The sequence below is a fragment of the Chiroxiphia lanceolata genome, chromosome 3 (assembly GCF_009829145.1).
Source record: "Chiroxiphia lanceolata isolate bChiLan1 chromosome 3, bChiLan1.pri, whole genome shotgun sequence".
In the NCBI taxonomy this organism is placed as follows: domain Eukaryota; kingdom Metazoa; phylum Chordata; class Aves; order Passeriformes; family Pipridae; genus Chiroxiphia; species Chiroxiphia lanceolata.
This window is the reverse complement of record NC_045639.1, coordinates 50,295,144-50,322,099: the sequence shown is the minus strand read 5'-3', so window position 1 is coordinate 50,322,099 and position 26,956 is coordinate 50,295,144. Positions and strand designations below refer to the sequence as shown.

The window sequence follows — 26,956 nt, the reverse complement described above, 5'->3', positions numbered from 1 at the left end:
CCCTTTAGTACAGGGTGTAGTAACTTAAATTACTTTCTTACAGTATTTTCAAACCATTAAAGTATTAATGTTACCCTCCTAAGCATGAGGAAGGAAACTTCAGCATCAGGGAAGGGGAACAACTGGTAAATGACAGGAGTGCAATTAAAATTTTCTATTGTACCACAAGTAAAGATTATTCAGCCTGGGTCTGCCAAATAGGGCAGTGAAACACACAACTTCTGAGATTCCTAATTCTTGAACTGAGCAAGGCTTTGTTCCAACTTAATAGGCCTGGTCTCAGAAAAAATGGGGGCAGGGATACCACATTACGGATTATAGCATCTCCTGCTGGTTGATGCATGGAGAACAGGAAAAAGCTGGTACCACCACTCCCCACCCTCTAAGTAATAAGCAGAAAAATTAGGCAGCTCCCAAAAGGCAAAAATGGTGAACTAATATGTTGGAATGAATATTAAATTAATTTGCCTCCCCATCTCCCATCCTCCTCAAATACATGGCCAAACATTTTGCAGTAAAGTAAGTCAATAGGGCTTGTCTGAATGCAATCAAACAGAATCAAACAGAATCAACAGAAGTGGTTATGAACATGCTTAATTACAGCCATTGGCTGAGCATTACCATAAGCTCTCTGAGTCATGACAGAAGGAAGATTTTTTTCTCAGAGACCTTATGACAGACTAACCACAGGAGCAACTCCTGCTGGCAGCAAGCAGGAGGTTTACTTGGGCTACATTAATGCCAATTCCTCAGTACAGTCCTGTGGTGACAGTGTTTAGTCCCACTAGGGAAGCACACTTAGCTAAGTTGTACCTGTCAACAACACGGGCAGATATTGAATGGTAAATAACACTTAAAGAAGTGATACAGTTTTATTCCTAAATAATTTGCAGCAGTTTCTTCTGCAAATTCTAGAGCGTTTTGGAAAATTTCAGACTAATAGAACACACTTCTTGTGTTCTACAAAACCAAATAAAAACACATTGCTGGCCTCTTGCTTTGCTATCATCGCTCCAGAGCACTGACTTTACTTTGAGTTGTGTCCTGGGAACTGTAATGACAATTTGCATTTCTCTCATGGAGGTTTTTATGTTACTACACCCATGGGAAATCCTGTTCTTACACACGGATAGAAAGAGGGGAAAGACTGTAAAAAATATGCTGTAATTCTTCTGCTACCAGCTTTCACCAAGAGATGCTGGACACCATCCCTGTGATCAGTGGAGAAGGAGGGCAGCCAATGCCTCCCAGGACAGGTTCCCATGGTAGGCACTCAGTGTGGGAATTTAGCACTACCATTCTGAAGCCATGTCTTACTATAGGCTCTTTCTTCATCATAACTGTTACTAAGCACTGACAGTATTATAGGAATTTGTGCAGTACTAAAAGTACACCATCCGATAAAACGAGGTACATCAGTGCCTTTCAGGAAGTCTTAACAGAAATTGGGTCACTAGACTCTGGAGCAAAGATGAAAGCTCTGCATTCATTCACAGCCATGCTCAGCAGCAACTCCCCTCTGTTGAAAGAATATGCAGGGCCTGGAGGCGGGCAACAAGCTCTCCAAGAAGAATGAAAACAGAAAACTATCCTCTTCCACTATTTAGCCTTTCATGGAAAAGAAGGCCTATGAAAAATGGTAAGTCCTGGGATAACAGTAAAAACAGAGGTAACACTGGACTTTCAAAATGCCCAAAATATCCACATTGCTTCAAACTAAACACTACTGTTTCATGTAAAACAAACCTCAAAATAGCCCAGTCTCCATTGATACCCAATGCTGATTCCCAATATGCATCAACTTTGAGCTTAGTTCTAACAAATTTAACTGACTATACCAAAAGAAGGGCTTTTTCCTGTTTACATGAACAGTCCTGAATTATGAGCAGTAATAATGTTAACAAATGAACCACTGAACCACTGAAACACAGTATAAGCCTGAATAACGTGGATTTGCTGTAATTACAATTAGATTTACTCCTGAGGTAATGCATGCTATGGAAGTTATACTGCAATTATTTCTTTTCTTCTTATTCTTCCCACTTATAAAACAAAACAGTAATGACTACTGTGAGTCAGAGATAATTCTATCAGACTTAGTATTTTGTCAGAGTCAGGTTTGTTCCACGGTTACAATCATGGTTCAACAGCTTCAGCATCTCTTGGATTGAAAAGACTACAACTCAAAGTCAATTATCATCTGTTACTCTGTCTTTGACACTTGAGGTAACATAAACCCAATTTTGCACACCCCTTCAACTTTTAGCCCCATTTAACCACTTGGCAAAAAAAAAAAATTCTTCAGGAAATAATAGCAAGAACAGGAGCAACAAATGATCATCTCAGTCCAGCTAGAGGTGTTGCTGTGTCGAGTTGATGCACCATCATCTGTTAAAAAATGGATCAATAGAAGATGGAAAAGAGAGGCAACATAAGGGGAATTTTCCCCAGCATCGGCCTCACGGCAGATAACAGATGCGCACAGCATGCTTCCAGGTCTGCATCACTGCTGCCACTCTGCTCAGAGAAAACAAATGAGGTGCCAGTTTCCTACTGGTAGTATAACAGTCCTGGGAAAAGAGGTGTTGGGACACTAAAACAGCACTGCCCATCTACGGGCTGTATTGTTGGAGGGAGATGCTGGTTTTGTTCTCTGCACTCATAAATTTTATGGCCTCTCTCCTGAGGCTGCTCGTGGCACGTCCAGTAGGTGAGGTGGTGTCAGACAAGCACGGCACAGCTCACTGCAGCACCTTTCAGGTGAAGGCCAGCTATGCTACATGGAAGCTATGCTACATGAGCTCTGGATAGCTGAGCATTATCTGCCAATTGAAATCAAAAACCAGAAGCCAGATGAGACCAACTAACCGGTTTAGTCCAGAGATAATTACAACTTCATTTAACTTGCTTCTACAGAAACTGTCAATGAAGTTAATTAGTGATTTGTGTCAGTGGCAGCACATGTATGATACACACTTCTATCACAACCTCCCTCCTGCTTCTCTCCTTTCCCCCACTCCCACATGAAATATAGCAATGGGTACAATTAGTCTTTTAGCAGAGGGCACAGGAACGGATTTATACTGACTTCTTCTAATGCTGGTGCTTCAAGCTGGCTGGAGCCATACCAGCAGGGTTCTGTGGATGAAGCAGTCCTATTTTAGATGAACTGAGAATTGCAGCCCCCAAGAGTCATCAAATGTGCTTCTATCTTTAAAGAAGCATAAAAGGCACCTCAGTGTAAAGAAAGAATGTGACACAATTTTGAAATCCTCTCTTTCCCTGGACTTTCTGACTCCTGAGGACAAATAGGGCCTTATCTAAAATCCAGAAAGGGATCCATTTGTAATCTGCACCTGCTTTACACCCCAATGCTTGGCACGAGGCAATGAAAGCCTGTCTAGTTTTACTGTGAACAGCCTTCATTCCAACAGAGATGAAACATAAATATTCAGAAATAAATTTTTAAGAAAATGATGAGGCGTTTTAGACCTTTGATACTTCTGACTAAAAAGAAAAACAGTTTCAACTGCATTCCCACATTAGCAAATAAATAACACGCATACTTTGTTGCGAAACAAGGGGACCACAGTCGTGAGACTGAAAGCTACAAACTGCTCTAAAATGGCAAAGAATCAAGTCACCTACCGACTTGGCAAGGCCTTTATTTGTTTGTTTGTTTCTTAAGAACAATGACATGGGGCTGCCTCCCTTGGGATACTGAAATGATGACCCTTTTACTTCTGAACCCTTTGTGTTTCATCATTAGGGTTCAGTTTTGTTAAGGATATGAAACACAAGATTCCATTTCCTGATACAGTAATTTAAAAGAGGAGAACCTGGAAAACAGAATCCTCAAATCAATCTTTAAAATGAAAATCTTTAAATCAACATGAGTTATGTTAGTTATAAACACATAATAGCTATAAAAGTTTTTTTTTAAAATGTTTTTTCCCTAAAAAGGAAAACTAATGATATATACCCTTCAGATACTATTTTGCAGGGGGCTGTTCTTATGCTGTGGGCAGAGCTGACTTGAAAGCAAAGGAGTACTTAAAACCTTGAAACACTCCAGACAATCTGCTTTCATTTTTTGATTCTCTCATTGCTTAGATTCTAACTTGTTTTTATTTTGTTTACAAAATTATCAACTATGATCACATTGTTCCATTAAAAACTGCCTAGTAACAATTTGGCCATAAGACAGAAAAGAAAATAAATTAAAAAAAGAAAAAGGCAAACAGAACCAGAAGACCCATTGCCCAAGAACTTTGGATTCAAACAAGAAATGTTCATTTCAGTGACTTGTATTTCCAATTGTCTTTTGAGGTTATAAGGCAGCAGGCTCCTAACAGTATGCTTTTAATATATGGAAAGCCATCTTTGCTTCATGGCCTATATAAAATGAGTGGGGTAATTCTGAGATTCCGAATTCATGGAGTACAAATCACAAAAATGGCACTGAAACTCAAACCATTTGGCAAAGAAAGGACTTGAAAACAGAATAATCTTTGCTTGTCTCAAAAGCTGGTAATTTCAGATTAATAGAGATGTCCTTAGGCAAAAAAGTCTGCGTGAAAACACACCCTATTTCTAGACATATTTGATACTTTCGTTTGTTTTTTCCTCTTGTATGTCAATTACAGCCCAAAGTCTTTCACTCCAGTTAACCCTACTTTCATTCTTGTCCACAAAAAAAGAAGTCAGGCTGAATTTTGCTCTAACATGAAGTCTCATTTCTGCAGATGATCTGCTTTTCTCTTGAAGGTAAGCAGTTTCACAGCTTCTGTTAAAGGCAACCATGACAAAAATCAGGAGCGAGGGCAAAAATCTTGAAAGGTATCTACAAAGACTGAATAGAGATTCCCCATTGAAGTTAACAGCAAGATGGTAAGATGGTTCAAATCCTACTAGAAGAGCAGAGAGAGGTAACAGAGCTCTTGGTTCAAAGCGCAAAGATTCTCATTCCATTAAGGAGGAAATACTGAATCATGTTTGGTCCTCAGAGATATATACAGCTTTCATTAACTTCAACACAAGCATAAACCACTATCAGAAGATTTAAGAGTGAAATTCAGTATCCTTCTGAGATTTGACCATGGTAAATTAGAGTTTGAGGATTTTATGCTATAAGTACCTTGGGCAAGGGCCTCAAGAAGGGAAAGTTCAGGCTATAAATACTAATGAGGAAAAGATCAAGACATCTTTCAACTGGCTAAACAATCAGTCCAGAAGAGCCAGGATCCTTCCTTCTCCATTCTTTGCATATTTTTGATATATCAGAACATAGTATAAGGCAACATCAATTCCCCTCTGCTCCAATCTAACTAGAGATGGGTGTACTTTCTTGAATATAAACAAGAAAATCTTTCTCTACCACCAAATATGTTAAACATCTCCGAAAATGATATAGCATTCCTTTTTTCTTTTAGGAAGGAGGAGCCAACCGTCTGCTGCAGTAAGCAGGAAATTCCATTGACAATAAAATAAATAAATCAATCAATATTCTCAAAAGCTTATGATTCAATTATATGGGTTACATGGAGCTTGAATTTGACAGCCGAATGTGTTCTTCTCTAAGATTTATCTGTGAACTTTCAATTAGACAAATGAAGTGGAATAAACTACTCAGTGAAAATGAAGATATCTGGAAGGAAAAATTAATTAATTCAGTATGGCATGACACAGAGACTGCCTGGTGCTCACATAGAGAAGCTACACAGCTCAGAAGTAAAAAGAAAAGGGAGGAAAGCTGCCTTACTTCTTATGGGTCTGGCAAGAGCTGCAAACTCTGGGCTGTGAGTTTCCAAATGCAGAGATAGAAGTGCTTGAAGGCAGCAGGCAGCTAGGACTTAGTCAGACCCTCATATAGAACGTATCAACAAGGGCAAGAAAAGCCTGAGAAATTATACTTGAGAATCAGCAAAGTGAAACTTTGCTCTAAACAACCTAAAACCCCTTCTCTATGCATTTTGTAACAAGGAGATTTTTGCCTTGTGCTTCAAAAGCTCAGTGACAAAGAGCCAGATTAAAAAAAAAAAAAAAAAGAAAAGAGAGAGATTATACAATAAGACTGTTGAAGACCATGACAACAGAGTTTGAAGATTTAAAATGCATGTTGAAGATTTTCTGCAGACAGAACATAGCATCACTAGGTCAGTGATACATTTGCTATTAGGAAATCATCAGGTAAATCAGGATATTTCTGTGCTTCAGTGAAAGAATTTAAATATTAAATGATACTGGGGAGCTATATCAGAATGACAGGTACTTACATTACAATTGGAAGAGCCATCAAATGTTGAGTAAGAACCATCAGGCCATTCTGTAGGATCTACATTACTTGATTGCCTGTGCTGGGCTTCATACTCCTTCAGCTGAAATTTGAAAAGACAGAGAGAACATTTTCCAGTGACAAGAAGGTATCAATCTTCATCAAATACCAAGAGTTAACGTAATTTTATTTTTCCCCCTGTATCACTGTGCGACTGGGAAAATCTGAACTTTTGCACTGCTCATCTCACTTATTCAAAAGTGACATTCACTTATTGTCCTAGAATCAGAAGTTTTAAAAATCAGTGTTGTTTTTTTTTTCTTAGAAGGAAAAGATCTGTAAATACTGAAATTTGATGAACTATCATTGGTAAAACGTAAATTACACATCCTCATCTCAGAGGTACAATTTACAATGAACAGACTAAATCACAATGATCTGCCAATTTCCTTCATAAAGAAAATGATCTGCAGTAAAGACTAGGAACTATCCTTTATAATTTAAAAAAACCCCAACCAACCAACCAAAAAATCCCCTCATCTTCCCTGTTTCCCAATAAAAGGCTTCAGACAAAAAACCAATCCTTGAGTTTCAACATTTTACTGGAGTTAAAGTGTTGAAATGACCCTTAAGAACTGATATTAAAAAAAAAAAAGTTGTTGTTAGTAGCTCAGACCACTAGAGGGAAACAGTAACAGTCCACATACAAACCATCAGATTAAGTTCAGCCCTCCCCCCCCAAAATTTTAAGAGCAGAGAAGTAAAAGAATTTCCAACAATACCACTCGATAATTTAAAAATTTTGCATTTTTTCATTATATAATTTCCAGCAAAGCAATATTTTCTTCAGCCAATAACATAATTTTATATTCTAGGCTAATCTATTTCAAGATGTAGTATGTCAGTAAAAATATTTATCTGACTGCCAACCGATCTAAATCACATTTTCTCTAATGGAAACCATAAGGAATACCCTATGTTCCATCACAGTGTTTTACACAAGGGTACAAATTCAAAAGTTGCACTGAAACTCAGCAAAACCTGAAGCATTCCTATTAGTACTTACACAAACCTATGAACATACTTGATTGATAAAGAAAGACTACAAGTGAGATACCTCTCCCTTACTTTAGACAGCTGCAATGAAAATGTCTACACTTGAGCTTTTCTCTGATTAGCACCCTTTATTGTCAATGGAGAGGATCAAATGCTTTTAGGACTCTATTAATATATCATACATTGGATACCTATTTTTTCCCAACAAACAAAGGAATTGCTATCTAATTTATGTTACCTAGTACAATGGGGCAAATAGGCAGCCTTTCTTCACCTTCTCCTATGTTTTCTGAACAAAGTAAAACTACAAATTGATACATCCTACATTCTAAAGCAAGTTTCTCAAGGAGATTCAAGTATGTACATATCATACCCTAGCAAGTGCTTCCTCAATGGTGATCATCTTCTCTTTGACCATCATCATCAGCTGGATCCGTTCCTCATCACTCATTGTGATCTCACTGGCCACATACCCTACATCCTCTCCTGCAGGAAAAAGCACAAATATATTGAGTACATGTAGGAGTTCATGCACAGAGCACGGTACATTGAAACTGGATTTTTACCCAGTGCTCTGAAATCTGGCTGCCATGTGGATCTGGCTGGCCAGAAACAGACCCACATCAGAGCAGGCTCCTAGTATGATTTCAAAGAATGGAACGATTTCGACGTAACTGAGCAATAAAAGGAAGTAATTTGGGACTAAAAAAAACTAAGTCTACTTTGACACTGAAAGCAAGTGAGCATGACAAAGAGAAATAAAACGTGACCGTCATCACATGGTTATTGACCCTGAAAGACAAGAATCAAAAGAGAAAGTGCTAATGTCAGAAAAGTCCTGCACTCAGCCCTGAGGAATACTGTAGTCAGCTGCCAGAGCAGATGGGAAGCCTTTTCAGGAATGGCGTACTGGGCCCCTGTAGCTCTCTGCTGTGGACTGGCCATGTCTTCTGATCTATCCAGATTATCTAATTGGCCACTAAGCTGGTACATGGAGTGGGATGTACTGGGGATCCCAACTACAGGACCTCTCCTTTTGGTGTGTGTTTGGTATGTCAGCACAGACAATTAGAACTTGCCTTCAGAGCCAGCAAGGACCCACGTTTAACTGAAAGTGTATCTCCTTTGGGCCTTTGCTATCTTTCACAATCCATCTGAATGCAGACATAGGGATGTGGAGAAGTGCCTGTTTGCAACATAAGAATCTCACAGATAGACATTTTCTATGTGAAAAGAAATACTTAATGCAATGAACAACTGCATCTTTTGGAGAAGAACTAGAGAAAGACACCTGACAGTTTAAGTAGAATCCTGTATTTGCAGTAGTCATCAGAGGCATTTTTACTACTGCTTCTTATAAGCGTCTTCTCCAACAATGGCAGGCCAGATTCAAGCCTAAAACAAACAGCTCAAAGTAACTAAATGCCAAAGAAAGAAGAAATACCTTTCTAATTAAAAAAGATCAGTATTTCTCTTATCAAGCCAGGACCAGAAAAAAAAATAAAAAAAAAAATCAAACATCTTGTTTATTTACAAATATGACTTATAAGTAGATATTAACTGCATCACTTTGTGTGTGTGCCATCACTGACAGTCAAGGCTAAAGGCATCCCAGCCTCATGTCTACAGTCTCAAGAATATGACTTGTCATTCTGAGCACTGTCAAGATGAACCAAATCTGTGACACTTCCAGAGCCACAGACCCCCAACCGCCACAATATTACAAATGCATTTTACTCCTTTGTGATGCTGGCTCTTTTTATTTTATATGGATAGGATGTGCGCCCTTGAAAAAGCTTTACCTTTTGAAGTTTGCCTCATTAGTCCTTTCTGGTTCTTTCGGAAATTCTGCCAAAAAAACTTATTTTTCTTTTTCCAGTCTGCTTTCCCTAAAAGGAAAGTGGGGAGGGAGGTTGAGGGGAAAGGGAAAAAGAATTTTAGAAAGAAACATTAGTTAGTAAAAGCTAGAGAAGTTTTCAAGCATTAAGTTGCATTTTTAATTCAGAAACAAGAATAAAAAAATCTCAGATTTTCTGGTTTTCTTGATTTATTCTGTGCTAGAACTATGCTGATATAGCCATTTCGGGGAAATACACATTCTTTTATAATTGCCAATGCTACAGAGGACTGAGATAAACAAGTAACATACATATTTAGAATTATAAACAGAAAATATTTAACATTCATTTTGATGTCTTTTGAGTTACTAATGTCAAGTCTGGAAGTGTTTTTGAAGTATTTTGTTGGTCTATTCTCTTTAACTGAATCACAGTTATGCAGCCTAAGCCAGAACTTAAGATAAGCGGTTTCTAGTACGTGTGTGCATATCTATAGAGAAAAGAAATACTTTACTTATATATAAATGTACACACACACACACACACACACATTCTGCTACTTGGCATGAGAAATTTTATAAGACTATCAGCTACATCTGGTTCTTGTTTCTCTGTATGCCTGGACTGTACAGGGCTGGGTCTCCATGTCCACTAATATCAGATCTGCATATGGATTGATGACACAGAAATAATCATATGCTCTAAAAAGAAAAATGGCATCTTGCCCAAGGTAGGGCATATATAACTGTGTTCCACTGAATTAACCAGGGCACATGCTATAAAGTTTATGCCACTTGCAAGTGAACATAGTGTGCCTGATCTGGTAGAAATGCTACTGATAAAGAGCATTTGAAAATTCAAAGGAACGTATTTTGAAAAATTCAAAGGAACGTATTTTATACTGTGCCACTCAGTTTCAGCATGATCGTATCTAAGATTTCACCCTAGATGACCTAGAGCTTGGTTTGCTGACTCTGAAATACTGGTTAAGTTTAGACTGTGTGGACATATCCCTAGAATACCACTAAAAAGAAACAAATAAGAAAAACCTCCCAGTTTTATTTTTCCTCTCCAATGAGCAAAATATTTCAGAAATAAAGGAAGAGACTCTGGCATGACATGAACAAAAATAACAAAAATCCCAGTTATTCACTGGTGGTGGTAGTTTTCAGAATACAAACAAACAGGCTAGCAGTGATCTAACAAGCAAACATTTGAAATTCAATATAACAAGTCAAAAGATGCATATTTATCACATGACAATGCTGGTTGGGCAATTTCAGTGATCACTGAGACACCCAGCATTTAACTTAAAGCTGCTGAGACTCGCTCTCCACACACACACACACACACACAGCATTGCGTTTACTCAGCTCTTCACATCCCAGCACAAGCAAAACTCAAAAGCTGTTTAAGAATTCCACAGGAGTATCAAATAAAATGAAATATACTGACCTACAGAGCCTTCTTCCGAGCTTGATTTATGAATGGAGAGCCTAGGACAAAAAAGAGAAATGGACTTATTGATGCAGGTTTCTCACATTTCATGGGAGCTGTCTGGTTACAGTAAATTATAGTTTCCAAACAATACATCATGAGCTGTTTTCTCTTCCCTTTTCTTCCCAGTGCAGCAAGTTGGAAACAAAACCTGAATGCACTGGTCTGACCACAGCAACTGAGCTCCCCTCTTAAACATGACTTTTGTGACCCGCATAGAAAAATATATACTGACAAAAATCTATGGTTAAGGTAAAAGAGCCCAGGGATCCCTAAGAAAAACAATTATTCACATAGCTTCCCCCCTTCCATTTGCAAAACAGCAATTTTGCTACCTTAGAAACTGTAGAACTGTGATGTTGCATTTGTTTAGCTGTGTAACAGTTTTCAGTCCACTTGTTTTTTCTCTTATAAAGCTTTATAAATATGTGCTCATTACACTTTCAGAAGCCACTGTGTGGAAAAAGTAGTAGAGATTTCAAGACAAGCTTAAGAAAGCTTGTCCAGACCCTATGAAGTGCAACCACAGATGACTGGAGACTACAGCTTCTTGCTCCTGAGTCCCTTTTGTGTGCTTTCCCATCAGTGTATGCTCCCTTCCTCAAAAGCTAGCTGGAGAGACTTATTTTAACAGAACATGGACTTTACAAACAACCCACTAAAATAGTAAATAAATCTTTTGTTCTAGGTCTTTATATTCGTTGAACCAGTTTTCCATAATGGATTCCAACTCAGTGCCAACAGTTCATTGTGGGATCTCTGATGAGACAGCATCACCCTGGTTCATTGGCTTTTTTTTCTGTCTGTATAAATGGAGCTAATAGAAATTACCAAACCTTGCGTTATTCTTTGAAGCCTTTCTATTTAACCACGCAGCACCAAGCCAGTGAAATGACTCCTGCCCTGCCAGCATCAACGGCTTTGCTGGAGGCTCCAAGTGCAAAGCATTACTGCAGTGTTTTTGCTGAGAGCTCGGCCCCACGATGTGACAATGCTCTATTGTGCGGTGGCTCCACTGCGGTCATGTAGAATGGAAACACGCATACCCCAGCGTACCAAGCAGACCTCAAGCCAAATTGTTCTTTGAACGAGCCATATAATAATACACACATGCCATGCGCTTGTTGCTGTCCACACACCCTGTCTGCACGGGCTCCTTTAGCTCTCTCAGACTCCCAGCAGAGGGCAATGAAGAGTTTCTGATCAATTCACTAAATCACTAAAAGGAAAATTTTAGTTTAAGCCAGTTCAGGGTTTAGAAGACGTAAGTAATTACTGGCACACGTCTTATAAGCATGAAACACATACTCATCAATTTGCAAAGACATCATTAAAGGGGAAACAAGACAGTGTGAAGTTTCAGTTTGATTTAGTAATTCATCTAGACAAGGAGGGTCTGGCACAGTGAAGCTCTGAAATGCAATCTCTTTCGAACTCAGACTGATCAGAAATCTAATCCAGCACAAACTGCAAACTAATTGAGGCAAACAAACTTCAGATTTTTTATGTACCAGGAGGAGGGAGACATTCAGTGTTCTCCTTGTTGATGAAGTTAACCCTTGAAGGAGAAAAGTTAATAATATGCCTTCAAATGGCTAGATTTTAAGAGGTCTGAATAAAAAATGCAGGAGAAAAATACAAACCCCATACTTTCTGGGTACAAATTTCCAGAAAAGCCTCTGAACAGGGCCAGGAATTCATCCAGACACTTCAAAGTAAAGTTGTTAGCAAGTATTTTTCTACATAAAGGTAAATCAGATAAAAAGTATGTGGAATTGTATACAGAGACTTTTGTTTTTATGAAAGCAAAGTTCTGTTGGAACTGATAGAATTAATCCGCTACATGTTTTGCACATGAGCATAGACCTCACCTATTTATCTTAAATGAATTTAGTATCCATGAAATATACCAAGTCATCATCCTTAGAAAATGAAATCTGTTAATGATCGGAACTCTGCCTCACTAGTGAAAACAGCCTCAAAGTGGAGAGGCAGTCTCTTGTGCTCTGTGGCCTACAAATCCATTTTAATCCTTTTCTTCTCTTGCACAGTTGCCAACAATGATTCAAGTAAGTAGCAGGTGTAGCGGCACTGTTTGTGATGTGGACATCTGTTCGCTGGGAATTGGCCTGAGACCACCAACTCATCACACACTGGCCTTCAAAGAACGGGAAAGGCAGTAGGAGCAAAGTTCTAACACGCCTGAACTAGAGTGGGTCAGGAGAAGAGTAGGATCCACAGAAAGCAGACCACCTTCTCATTTATAGCTGATTTGAGAACTATGCTGAACTATGCAAATTCCAATTATCATTTCATGCATTCTTTAAAGAGGAAATCTTCTGTGCTTGGGCTGACCTTGAAAATGCTAACAGCTGGTCTGAAGAGATGGAAATGCCAACAAAACTTACCACATAGTGTCTGATAGGGCACTGGCTTTAGTTCCACTAGACAGCTCTGATGCTTAAAAATCGTCAGTGAAATCAATCAAGCGTTTTACTTCCTAGATGTCTGGTGAAAAATTTCAGAGTACCTAGGAGTTGCTATATGTTTGATTTGCAAATTACACTCCCTTACTCTGTTAAATCTGCAGCGCTTCCTTGAACGTGCATTGAAAGAGATTTGTGTTCTTCCATTCATAGACTGATAACTTGTACTGAAAGTTAATGATGCAGTGACACTTGGCAGAAGTTTCAGCACTGTGTGTCTGAAAAGGAGCCAAATGCCATCACTCCACCATGGAGGCCTTCATTTTTGTTGTGGTCTGATGTACAACTTCATTAGCAAGCTTTCACATTAAATGTACTCTGTCACAGCATACAACAGAAGAAATGTATGGGTATACGTTCACACAACAAAAAAGAAAAAAAGATTTATGGCCAGAGGGAAAGAAAATGTTGATTTTCTTATCAACACATAATCTCTGAATTGTGGCCAGCAGAAGGGGTCAAAATTTTAATCCATTAATTTCACAAATTCAAAACCATCTCTATGCTGATACTCGGTGCCTCTTGGAGCCATAATGCTGAAACAAATAAATGTGAGAAAAAACCCCCAAAACCCAAAAAATCCCCTCCCAAACCACCACAAAACAGAAGGCACAATATATAATCTAAAAATGGAGCTACTTTTGAGAGTAAGCAAATATTACTGCCGTAGATAGTTGATGAGTTTGAGCAGAGTTTAGTAAATTACATCAGGCTACTCCGAGGTCAGTGACACAAAATTAGTAGCAACAGCTGGAGTGGAGAACCTGGACCAGGAACTTCTTGATTAGAAAGTATGGCTTAACAGAAATGAGTTTACATTCAACACTGAAATGTGCAAGTGCACAAAACAGAATGGACACAAAAGTCAGTCTTTCAAATGCTGCAGGTCTGCAAATGAAAAGAGTACCTGGGGATACCAGTGGGAAAAGGATGATTGAGAAAAAACCTACATATTAATCCTAAAAGGTATAAGGATGAGAAATTCCAATGGCAGTACAAAGAATGAATATATATGAGAATGGCCGTACAACCACCATTATTTATGCTCAAGAAAGATGAATTCGAACCAGCAGTTGTAAAGAGAAAACCTGTTAGAATGGCCAGGGAACTGGACAGCTTTTCTTATAAGAGAAAGTTAGAAAAGTTTTGCCTGTCAAATTGGAAAGCTGCAAGAAGATTAACTTATTGCTCATTAATAAATTAGATACAGGAACAAACAGACATAAGCTGGAAAAAATTAGAAAAAAGGAGCTAACATTTCCTAACTATTTGGACAAACTTCCAACAGTAGGTAGGAAAAGGGAGGACAACTTTAAAAACTTAATTAACTGCTTCTATAAGAGGTTGCTTGAAAGATAAGAGGCCTGACCAGACATCCTAGATACAAAGATATCGGCCTGAGGATTGCCTCTGGAGGACACTTCTGGTTGTTCTTTTGAAGCCTGTGGGCTTTGTATGAAAAACGTCAAAGCCCGGTATCCAAAAGGATCTTTGAATCTTTCTTTCCATAAAAGTGCTGCAGTGGTGATGACGTTGTTGTACCTAAGGAATCCCCTTGAAACCTGAAGGCAGTCTCCAAAATTTGGAGTGAAAGGAAGAACGAATGCACACATTTGCATCACAAGCCAACTGAGCCTGTCTGATTATTAAGACAGGTTTCCACGAGGCTGCATTGAGCTGCTAGGCTACAGCTTTCCCTGTTACTCTGGACTAATTCTAGTCTCAGACAGAATAACACCAGGGCTTATTTTGCATAGAGAGCAGTTGATTTTACAATAGGTACAGCCACACGTACCCCAAGAATGTGCTGGTACTCCACAGAACTGGAAAGAGAAACAAATGACACCACGTGCTGCTTTCATGAATGTGCCTGTTGATTTTTAAAAGCTCATCATTCTTGAAACAGAACAAACACGGGAACTGAGAATGATGGGGGTTTGTTTCAACACTAAGTATTTTAAATGTATATGTTCTTTAACAAATGGCCGCATCTCATTTATGGACTTTAAAATCCACAGATGCACAGCACCATATGATAATGAAACCACTACTGTTATGATCTTCAATAAACTGATAGTGCCCCTCTCATTCCTTCCCACTGACTACTTATAGCCCACTGAGGAAAATGGTTTAGATGGGATTTTCAGTATACAAATATTATGCACATTCATAGTGGTGAATAAACCAGTGCAAAAGCCCATGCTGGCTCTGCTGCAAAGCCATTTGGTTATCCATGTGCATTAGAAATGGCCCAGTTACATAATTAATATGAAAAACTGACACACTTGTAACTGTTCCTGACTGAATACAAGATAATTTATCTAACTGGAGCTGGCACAGGGAAGAAAATGGGCCTTTGGTATTTTTATCAAATTTGCATGAACCTGAAGAGAAAGGAGGCCTGCAAGGTTCTGACCTTGCTGGCATCAGTGTGAGAAAGGGATGGAAAGCAAAGACGTTTCATTCAATTATCTTCTCATTAGGTTTCCATAGCAATGGCACTTTAAGCAGGTCAAAACTTTCTCAGTGGAAACAAACACTGAGCTGCTTGTGGGCCCTGTATGTGTATGTGTATTTCACAGCATCACCAGCATGGAAGTCATCATGTTGGTCCCACAGGCTTGGTCTGGGGACTGGCAGCAGGCAGGTGGGGGTATGTCACGTATGTAATAACTGACTGGTTGGTCCCAGCCAGGAGGCAGATAAATGCCAGCTAAAAACTCTTTGACAGCAAAGAGCAGGGCCTGATGTACTGCAGGCAATGCATCCCTGTTTTCTGCGCGTTGCTCACTGTGTGCCATCTCAACTAGCTGTGACAAGTCTGACTTTGGCGTCAAAGGCACCCTTCATACCTCCCCATAGAAAGTTAACAGGATTGAAATCTTCTTCCAGTTGCTCAAAGGCACACTGGTTTCCCTCCTCACGTGTCCCAGGCATCATTTGGCTGGCCTCTTGCTCCTATTGTGTGGGTTATTGTGGGAGTTTCCTGCCCTACTTCTCTTGAGGAGGCTGTTTAAAGGCAGCATGAATAATTTGGCTTTGACTAAATCAGGCCTCAAACAAGTGAAAACAGGGCCATACACATTCACTGGTTTTTTTCAATTCCTGCAAGCAAAGGGTATATAAAAAAATGCATCTTAAATGCAAACATCTCAAGTACAGAAAGCTCTTACTTCTTTTCCTTCCAATATTCTTTTCCATTTTTAAACTGTTTGAGAGGAACAATTTATTCTGTTAGCAATTAGGTGCAGCCTTTAGTATTCTCTCTTTGGGGGATTTGTTTGTTTTCTGCTTTGTTCTCTGTTTCTACCCTCTCTGCCTCACATCCTCTGTCAGACTTGCACTCCTCTTTCTTTGCAGATGAGCTTACAAATACCTGCCAAAGGTAATCTGGGTACCTTGAGAAGTTGCCAGAATCTAAGTGATAGAATTTAAGCCCTCCCCAGCCATGGGATGATCTAATAACCTCCTGCATTCAAATCTTGACCTGCAGCTTGGATGCTGCAGGGAAAGAGGATTAGGGAATCGAGTGTTAAAAACTGATGGCAAAGGCCAGTAAATTAGTGTACCAAAGGGGGCACAATTGAGACTTGCATGAACCTTTTTGCAGGTTTCACTAAAAATCATTGTGGAAGATGGGAACACTGAAATGCAAGCACTCTCCCAGCCTTAGACTAATACAGAGTTCCAGTTTATACCACGGGACACTGAATGGATGTACTATGGCACATTCTTTGCAGAAAATCTGTAAAAACAGATTCAGTCAATCATCTCTCCTGCAGTGACAATAGCATGCAGATAGTAGCCACTTGTGTTGTGGTCTTACTGCTTGCCTGCTCACAACCTCTGAGAAAGTCACAACGCCTGAGGAGCCTACTGTGTGACTCCTGCTGTGACATTCCCAACAAGCCATCAGAGATCTGGTCAGACTGTACAAATTCCATGGCGAGTGGCTCAATACATCCTGTACACATAGAGAGGATGACAGACATTCGCTCTCGGGAGCAGCTGAAGCAGAGAGTTGAGGACACAGCTGCCAGAGGCACAGCAGCTCCCACACACCGGGGGAATGCAAAGACGCTGAGCAATGTTGCCCTGTACTGCCTGCACCCCACATGTGCTTGCTTTTCTTCTTCTCCCCGACAAGTCTGTTTCTGGCCAGTTTCCTGCTCTGGCAGAGTCTTGGATTTAGGTCCTGAGTATCACAGGGTCAAGAACAATTGAACTGTACTGAGCCACAGGCTGAGGAGTACAGTAGGATGAATTGTGGCACTTGATGTGAAGTGTGACCATTTCTTTTACTTGGTCAGGAGTGTGCTTGAGTGGTACAGTTCAAGAAACAGTAGGTGATTCACATAGGAGGTGACAATTCATAACACCCACTGTCATGCAAAGGTAGTGGGAATGACTGTGAAACATCAGATACATGATAGAGCTGTTACTTCATTTATTGTTTTCATCCTTCCTTTTTCTAGCAATTGCAAAGAAAAAAAATTAGTATACAGGAGTGTCAGTACCTCATCCTATCTCTGTGCAGTGCTCTTGGGTCTCTCACCCACTTCTTTCTCTTTCCTGGCAGTTCTCTGATACATTACATCTGAAACTGGCCCAGAGGCTGATGGAGCAAACAGTGATAGCAAACAGATCTATTTCCCAAGAGGGAAAACACACAACTTCCCCTCTGAAACATCCCCCCAGTTCTTCTAAAAACAGGATGAGAGTCAGGATGCAGAAGCCTGAGTTCAGGGGACTGAGTTTAACCTGGATTTCCTGGCAAACATGCAGAGCTCATCAGTCTGTCATGTACACTTGAATACTCAAAAATGGGAACAGGCTAAAAGTTGGGTTACATTGTTTAAAAGCTCTGTTTACAATTATGAGAAAACCTTGCTCAGTCCCCTATCTGAGTAAACATCCTTGGGGTGTTGCCATCACTTGGAAATAATAGGGATTGTATATACAATAAGTCCCCAGATCAACATGGTATGGGGTCAGAGAAGTAATAGTAACTGCTAAAGAACACATTTACTGCATATTTGCTACATTGATGATTCTTCTAGCAAAAGCAGAAGTCAATCTGTTTGTAGAGAAGCACCTGCAGTTCTGGGGAGATTTTTGTTTAAAATGAATAATATTGCTTAAAGATGCTGTTGCCAATTTACTGAAGGCATACTGAAAATCTGCAAAGTTACGCTAGCACCACAGCTTACAGCAAGACTGCAGTTTAAAAGATGGAAATCTTGGAAAGTGCAAAGGGAAGTGAAATTTATTATTCAGAGAAGAGAGCTACAAATACCTCATTCCCTGCTTTGCATTATTTGCTGAATATGGCATGACTTAGAAACCTGACGAACTGTTTCAATTTATAGAAGGAACTCCAGTAAGGCCAAAAAAACAGAGCAATTGTGAGGCAAAGCTTGAACAAATATGACTTTGCTTTCTATTGTTTGTGGATAGCTTTTCAGGCCATATCAGTACCCTTGCTGTTATTCACATAAATCTCAGAGGCTTTTGCTACAGTGAAGATTTTTCTCTCCGTGTCAGAACCAATCAAACAAAAGCCATATATGGTAGGGCATATATAATGCTCAGAGTAGGTTCACATGTGCAGTCTTTTTTGTAGCTTTGATCAATTAACAGGAACAGTGTTGTCAGCAACAGAGGAAGGTAGTATTGGCCCAAATACCTTCTGGAGGGACAATGACTCACGGTGACACACAATTCTGCCTCCAGGCCCATTTAATCCCTTCTGCCTCCCTTCAGGCCCTATGGCTGCTCATCTGTGTTACAGCACAGCACCCAATAGACAAACATGTGTTAAACAACTTGCTGGACTGAGGGTAGTGACTAATTTTGCACTGACTTTGACCAGACTGGGCAGCAGGGTTAGTAAGAATCAAGGCAAGACTGAACATACATTGCTTGTCCACACAAACAGGATTCTTTCCTACCACAGACCACCAAGGTTAATCTGTTTTCAGTGTGGTGAACAGTGGAGCCTGCTGGGCTCTCTCTTCCAATTGGGTACCACAGAAAAGGGAAACCAAACCAGGTTAAAGCAAACATTGCTTCTCCCAGTCTGTCTGGAATCTCTAAACTCTGGCAAATTAAACAACCATCCAGATGTGTTATTTTTAAAACTTTAGACCCCGGTAGTGTTAAGCTGCAGGGTGTGCAGGCAGCAGTGCTGGGTGAACGAGCTACTGAGAGTGACCACGATCCAGCCAGCTCCTGAAAGTCTGGATGGCTAGTTTTGAACAAATCTTTCCTTTTGTTCCCCAAATCTCTTTGTGAATATGAGAAACCAGTGCACATCTGTATCAAGTTTCGTGTTTGGCAAACTACTCTCACAATAAAAGAAGTTTTGTAAAAGGTTTATCCCACATCTTCCACACAGCATGAGAGGTACACAAAAACAGTGTCCCCAAAGGGACAAGCTTTCCTGTCTCATAGCATGCCCACACAGAAAATTCAGATTAAAACCATATACTAAACACTGAACCCTCCAAAAAACCCTAGGGCCAACATGACATCCTCCTCTGAAAAACATCAAACTCAACATGTTAGTAGCAAGTACAGATGTGTCAAACGGGCTTGATGTGGTCATTTTCCAGTAGATCAATTTTATAAAATCTGCCTCCCAGGAAGAGGCAATTCACGTGAAAATTCAGCCCTCCAAGCTGAGGGAAATGAAGCCAGTACTGATGTGGCAGGCTGTCACTAATCAGCACAGGCCTTTATTATTTCAGGTTTGAATAATTTGCATGGTATTGAGTAGATATAATTTAATTTTTTTGACACCTTGTCCAATTAGAATGCATCACATGGCCTGGTGTCTTACTGTGCAAGTATCTGGCACAACCTGTCCTGCATAGGTTTCATATGTATGATCAGGTTAATCACATACACCCTTCTACAAATACTCAAATGGGACACTTCCATTCTTGAAAGGTCCACAGAAATCACATGTCCCTTTCATCTGAACTAAGATAAGGTGGTTAAATCCCTTTCAGTGAGGTAAATGGGCTATCTCAGAAGATGTTTATGTAGATACTGTCTTCTCACTCAGTTGTTTGTGGTACAACACCTACACGGAGACACAACTTAGAAAGCTGGCTAGAACTTGTAAGTGGAGTTTCTTCCCCAGTTGTGTGCTTTCCTCCTGTGAGATCCTTATCTCATTATTATCTGAGGTGAGACGATGATATTTACCCATGGATAAAGTGCTTTGAGGCTGAGAGAAAAGCATTAGGATTACAGGATAACCTTGGAGGTTTACTTCCCAGGTTAGAGTTCTCATTATGTTTCCATCCACATGACACTTCTGGTTTCATTATAGTGTTAGACAGGCAGGTATCCTTCAAGAACACTTTTTCATGTTTCAATATCTGAAGTATGACTATTAAACTCTAAGACTTCTAGGCTTTCTCTTTTACCAGCATACAATATGGGGGCAGTGACAGTACCCAAGGTAAAATTCACCTCATCTGTCTTATGCTGTTCTGAAAATGAGCATCTGCCTCAAGCAAACCATCTTTGCTTTCTCTTTGGGTGATGAAGTGAGATAAGGCACCTCTAAAAGACAATTTATTGCACTCTGAGACCTTTAACATGAACTAGCTTTCAGTCACAAAGGAAGCCCCTAAGCAGCTGTTCACTGCCACACAACTGACTTCTACATAGTCAGTGTGAGTCCCCATATCCACCCCAGATCCCTCTAGGACTGACAGTCCTTCTACAGAACTAGCAAAAACAAGGGCAGAAATCTTCCTATTACTGTCCAGTGTTGAATCACTGGAAGATATTCAAATGTGGGACTGTAAAACCTTACAAAAGCATGTCACATCACAACGGTATTCCACGTACTCCCTCTGAACCAGTCCAGCTGGCACTACCCCAGGAAGTGCAGGCAATTGGAAATACAGTGGCAGTTGTCTTCATGCACCACTGCACGTTACCCGCAGCAGTACGGATCCAAGATCTTGGGATCAAAGGAAGGAGGCACAGAAAACAAGCACACACATTGCAGCAGGAGGTGACAGTAAACAGAAACTCTCTCAGTCCTCACAGAGAGGTTTTTATTAAGGACTTCTAAAATTAAAGCTCCTTTTAACTTGGTTTTAAATACCTCGTTCCCTTGGCACCTTCTTCAAAAGCACAGTTACAAGCTCAGGAGTGCACAGGAAAAGGAACGTGATTTAAGTTTGTAACTCTCCCTTCCCCTCACCTATCTTTTTGGTTGCATTTAGGCCTAGTCACAGAAAGTAATTTTTAAAGGAAGTTTACTTTGCAGAGAATGTGAAATCACCAGTGTTCCTCAAAAATGACTACCAGTTGTATGCACATCCCAAGAGGGGAGAAACAACAACTCTCCTTTGATATAATAAACCCAAAATAATAAAAGGTCAAAAGAGAACAAGAGAAGGAGCAGGTTCCAACACAGGTTTCATTAATAATGGTTGGATTTGAAATCTAGAAATATCAATGTGATCTAAAGTGAATTTACTCCAAGGAAAAAGAAAACACACAAAATTCCCTCTCCCTCTTTTCTTTCCTGTGTCTTCACTTACTTTCTTTCAGTGTCAGGTGTTGATGCAGTGCTGCTGAGACCAAGTGACTCCTGCAAGAGAAGAAACGTAGCAGTGAGAGCAGACACAAGAGAAGCCTTTAGCCAATTTATGCAGACTATCAAATTAAAGACCAAACAAACAAAAGTAGGTGATCAAAATCTACATGCTTACCTCAATCTGGGATCGCAGCTGTAGAGATGTAGGACTCACATCAGGTTTCTCCTAAAACACAACAAATGTCAGGTTAATGAAATTATTCTAAAGACCAGACAGAATAAATCTGAAGGGGAGAAAAAGGGAAGAAGAAACAGGGTAACATAAATTAGGACTACCTCAAAACAATTCTAGTAGTAAACATTAACCTCTCCAGAAGGAATTACTTTCAGGATAAACTCTGAAGTAATACAGAAAAACAGCTAATTCTATACATCATTGAAGAATATAGAAGAAGGTAAAACTGCTAGACAGAAGTGATGCAAAACAAAATACAAAGATGAATTATTTATTTATTTTCACTAGATCATCACACAATTTGTTAAAGTTCAAGTGCAATTTCCCAAAATTCACCTTCAGAGAAAATATACAGGGAAAATCTGGGATTATAAGAGCATGTCTGAGCTAAAAATACCAGGAGGATTCAGAGACATTTCAGAAAGGCCAGTTTCTCACAGAGAAATCTGTCAACAGTATAGAGTTCAAATCACCTTCCTTCAAACATCTAGGATATGACCATCTACTCCAGGACTCTGCCATTTGGGCTCCCTTTGCAGTCAATAGAGAGACACAAGCTCTTACAGAACAACTCACCCGACAGGTTTCAGCTCTGAGTTAGATGAGGGAGTCCCACACGTGTCTAATTTAAGATCGTAAGCCAACTGCCTGAAAGGCACATACTATTAACATGTCTAGCTGAAATCAGTGGGAAAAGTCCAGTTAAAATAGAGGAAGATATTATAGCTTTCAGTATTGAGAAATATACTTTGTGTATGAAATCATAGGGGAACGCACTTATATCTACTTTATTCTCAGCCAGTCCTAGCCCTTGTGAAGTTATAGCAAAGTAAGTACTGTAACTTACTCATCGTAACTGGGTAAGCAGCCACAGTAATATGCATGCTTCAAAAAAATAAAAATGGATTTGTTTCTCAATACTGGAGGGACTTCTTGTTCATGCATTCCTCAGCCTACATGTAAAACTCTTATCTCCGTGAAATTGTACTTCCTATGCCCTTTGTTTACAGAAAGGGTGACAAAATGTTCTTGGGATTTAATTAAAAAAAAAAGAAAACCAGACACAGTTTTCTGGAAAGGCAGTCTTTTAATATTAAACAGGAAATTACCACTGACTGCCATTAAGTGGTTTTAGACTAACCCACCCAGAAAGTCTACAAGATCTAGATTAGAGAGGATCCTACTCTGCCATCATACAACTGAGTCAGCTTGCACTGTTGGCCATTGCAGCCAGGAGGGCACAGGATGCCTCACAGCCCTGTGCTTGCCGGGACACAAGGCTGACACTGGCTCACTGTCCTACTGGAGGATTTTGCCTGGCCATTTGTGGTCACTGTATCTGCTTTTCTAATTTTACAACATGAAAAGGGAAATGAAGTTCTTAAGTGGAAGTGGACACGGAAAGGCGATCACATTCATGTACTGACAGGTCCAATGGACTCCGCTAGTCAAGCAGAAGCTGGACCAAGCCCAGGGAAATTCCACTGATGTTCACAGATCAGAAAAGTAAAATTAGCTATTTGGCACCCTCTCTTTTGCCATTAGCTCTGTCAAAATGGAATCTGATTAAGTTTTGCATCTGGAAAAGACTGCAGGCACATTGATGCAAATCCTCCTCAGGCGCTCTCCAGTCCCTGCCTAGCAGTTTGCAAAGAAGTAGGGAAAGACAAGCCCCACAGTCCAAACACTTCACATTCATGAGCACCTTGTTAGTCCACACACTGCTGCACTTTCGAAAAAGGAGCATTTTATCAGCTTTACGTTACAATTTCAGTATGCCAGTTTGGAGAATCCACAATGTCCCCTATGTGCTTTTAGATCCCTTGCTGCAAGGTTTTTTTGGTTGGTTGGTTGGTTGGGTTTTTTTAATATGCTAGGTTTTTTGTAAACTATCATTTATAAGATGTTGCCTGGCCTCCCAAGACTACAGAAGTCTTTTGCTTGAGCAGCTGCTTGTGAAGTTGAAGCCTGAGACTGCAATTAGATGAAAAGTTACTATTTTCAGCCTAAAACTATTCAGACGAATGGGCAGCTGTACCCCATGTAACAAAATCCTAAGAAAATGTGACTGTATTTGCTTTCTTTTTTCTCATTTGCTGTCAAGCCCACCCTGTTAGAACAGGAGCAGTTTTGTAGGATCAAGATGACTGTGGAGGGCAGAAGCAAGGACAACTCTCCCTCCTCTAGAGCTCCTCTTTGCAACGCTGGGATGCAAAACACCTGATAGTACTGCACTGTTGTGATTAATATTCCTACCTGCCTTTCCAGCAGAATGGTATTTCTTCCTATTGCTATTTACACAAGAAACCAAAGAAAATACTTAGGGAAATACTCTCAACTGAACGTCTGGCTTAGATCTGTATCAGAGATCACAGAACTTTCATCAGCCTCAAGCAATTCTATTTATTTTGGTTAAAATCCATTAAACCTCATGTTAAACCTCACTTTAAAATCCACAGGTTGTATTGACTTTTATTCATCAGGATCAGGGCCCTTTTTTACCAAAGGCTAATTCTAGAAAGTTGAGCAAATGTTGTACTGTTGGCATGCTCTCAAGCAGGCTATAGAAGCTTTTCAGAAAATATTTTTAAAAGTTAGTTTCATGAAAGTACATCTTTCATCCTTCTGCACCAAATCTTAAAAATTAAACAGAGGACAGCTTGCACTTATAGAAACTGGCTGCAGTAAGAGACATTCCTAGCCTGCATTGCCAGGGCTCTGGTCTAGACAAAGCAGGTGTCAGAGTGATAGGTGTTTTCTGCCCTAGTAGCCTGCTGCCCCAGATATCTGCCCTCCACATATGCCTGTAAAGCTTGTCGGAGGTGTACCAGATATTCACACCACCTACACACTATGCAGTGTTGGTGAACAAAACCCAATAATCTGAGAAAGTATCTGATCAAGTGCAGGCTCCTTAAGCTATGTAATTAAATCCAGTATTTCCCAAAAGTGACTGATTTACTTGCATTGTTTCTGGATTTAAGGGGCCCTAGGCAAGGTCCCTATCCTGTGCTGAAACACTGTCAATGCATATTCAACTACTCCAATACACTATTAAATCACAGCAACTGAGATCTGAAGATTCTGGAGAAACTGAGATATTCATCAATTGTATCCAATCCCCAGGGAACATATTAGAGGAAGGACAAACTGGCTTAGCACCAGCCTGTCCAGCTACCCTTGAGGTCCAAGGTCAGCATAGCACAGAATCTCAAACACCAATAATAAAGCCAGGGGGAGCTCTCAAAAATTAGTAATGCTAATATATTGCAGAGTGAAGTCCACCGAATTATTCCTCCATCAAGTCACCTACAGCTGATCTAAATCAATCTCAGCTTGCAGAAGAATTTTATTCTCCCATTTTTAAAGCCATTTCTTAGCAGTCCTATTTCCTTCCTGTCTCCTCCTTCATCCAAAGCCAATGCCATCAAGAGGATGGGTGCAGGACAAGTCCCTGAGGTCCTGGCTGAAGCTGTGATCCAGCAGCTAGAGGAAGGGATGGATGGCAGGCGTTGAACTGCCCAGGTACTGCCTGGTATCACCAACCCTTCTGCACTGTTGGCACTGAGGAAAGTGCCTGTGGTGCCAGACTGGTAAGCTTGAGAGCTCTGGTGCAGAAGTGCAAATTGGTGAAATGCTTTTTACAAATCACTCCTTTTGGAAGAAAATGTGTGTAGTAATCTTAACAAACAGGATTTGTGGCTTATGCTTCAAGCCTTTAGTTGTTTGCCTCAGGGCTCAAGAAAGAAGCTTACTTCACAGGTAGTTTTTTTTGTCTACTTTGTACACTGTGATTTATGTGATCATTTGCATATGTTTTCTTTTCAAATTATTTCAGGCTTCTAAATATTGTGATTTTGGTTTTATACACTATCTTCCTTGTAAAAATCTTCAAAACAGTTTTGTGACCATTTATGAGCTAAGCCTGAAAAACACAATCAGGTAGAAAATATAAAGCAAAAAATACATGGGAAAGAAGCTGAAAACCTACTTCCTGACTGGAATGGCAGGTTTTGAATTCATGAGGGACTTTTCCTCCCATGATAACTTCAGTTCAGTTGTTCTGTATGTAACGGAACAGATAAGAGACAGACCACAGCCTATCAGAAGGCATTGCTGTTCTGCTCCTGAAATACACAAGCATAGTAGAGAGAAGAGCATCTGAAAGAAAACTGGTTACCCAGGGTATGGCTCACAAATTCTAGGGGGACTGTGTGTATTTTAATCACCTAAATATTCTGCTTCATCTATGCTCCACACCACAACTTAGTTTAGGAAATTATATTCATTGAATGAATCCCTTCTAATTAGAAATTCATGAACCTCTTCACAGTTTCTGCCACAGGAGCTGTGTCCATTTGAATCATAAATTTAAACACTCCTCTGCAGATCCCGAGACAGGATTAATCTCACTGTGCAGACAAGAACTATGCAAAATGAGACCCAGATGAATGCTAGGAAAATTCAGTGACATAACCAGTAATTTACAAATAATTTTATGAAACCATTTCAGCAGGTGTAATTAAAGCACCTACAGCTGAAAATTTCTGAGACAATTCCACCAGCCTTTTTCCAAATGTTTTCTCTCTTTGCTCTGAACACGCATTACACGTTCTAGTGTAGCTTCAGAAATGATCAAACAAAGCTGTATCTGAAAGACAGACAGAGCACCGAAGGCCTGTGTTTTGATTTAAAAGCGTTCTGCCCTGGCATCCTCCACTGCACACTGTATTTCAGCTTCTGTAGAAGTCCCGGAGAAGACAAAGGGAAGCCACTGTGCAGAGACAGTGTAGGTATGCAGATGTGTAATGGAAATCACCTACACGTCACTATGGGCTACAGGTCAGAATAAAGAAATAAAACAGACCTATTTCTATGTCAACCACATCAGCAAGTGTTTGAGAGAACTAAACAATTCAGTGAGCTTCCAGTAGTACAGATTAGTAAAGTCGCATTTTCAGTCTCAAACCATAACCTCTGGACCATCCTCTTAGCTGTTACAGT

General features: G+C 39.9%; 1 protein-coding gene across 10 annotated transcripts in view; it reads right to left on the bottom strand.

Moving 5' to 3' along the window:
- SASH1 (SAM and SH3 domain containing 1) overlaps positions 1 to 26,956 on the bottom strand; it is a 537,788-nt gene that overhangs the window by 40,083 nt on the left and 470,749 nt on the right. For 5 of the 10 annotated variants that reach the window (XM_032683069.1, XM_032683074.1, XM_032683076.1 and 2 more), the window contains 6 exons: positions 21,893 to 21,943; positions 21,722 to 21,771; positions 10,624 to 10,664; positions 9,133 to 9,219; positions 7,704 to 7,819; positions 6,276 to 6,377 (listed from right to left, as the gene is read on the bottom strand). In XM_032683069.1, the coding sequence (XP_032538960.1) occupies positions 6,276 to 6,377; positions 7,704 to 7,819; positions 9,133 to 9,219; positions 10,624 to 10,664; positions 21,722 to 21,771; positions 21,893 to 21,943 (447 nt within the window). The remainder of the gene's footprint in view (positions 1 to 6,275; positions 6,378 to 7,703; positions 7,820 to 9,132; positions 9,220 to 10,623; positions 10,665 to 21,721; positions 21,772 to 21,892; positions 21,944 to 26,956) is intronic. The other 5 variants (XM_032683070.1, XM_032683077.1, XM_032683079.1 and 2 more) reach the window with 3 other exon arrangements.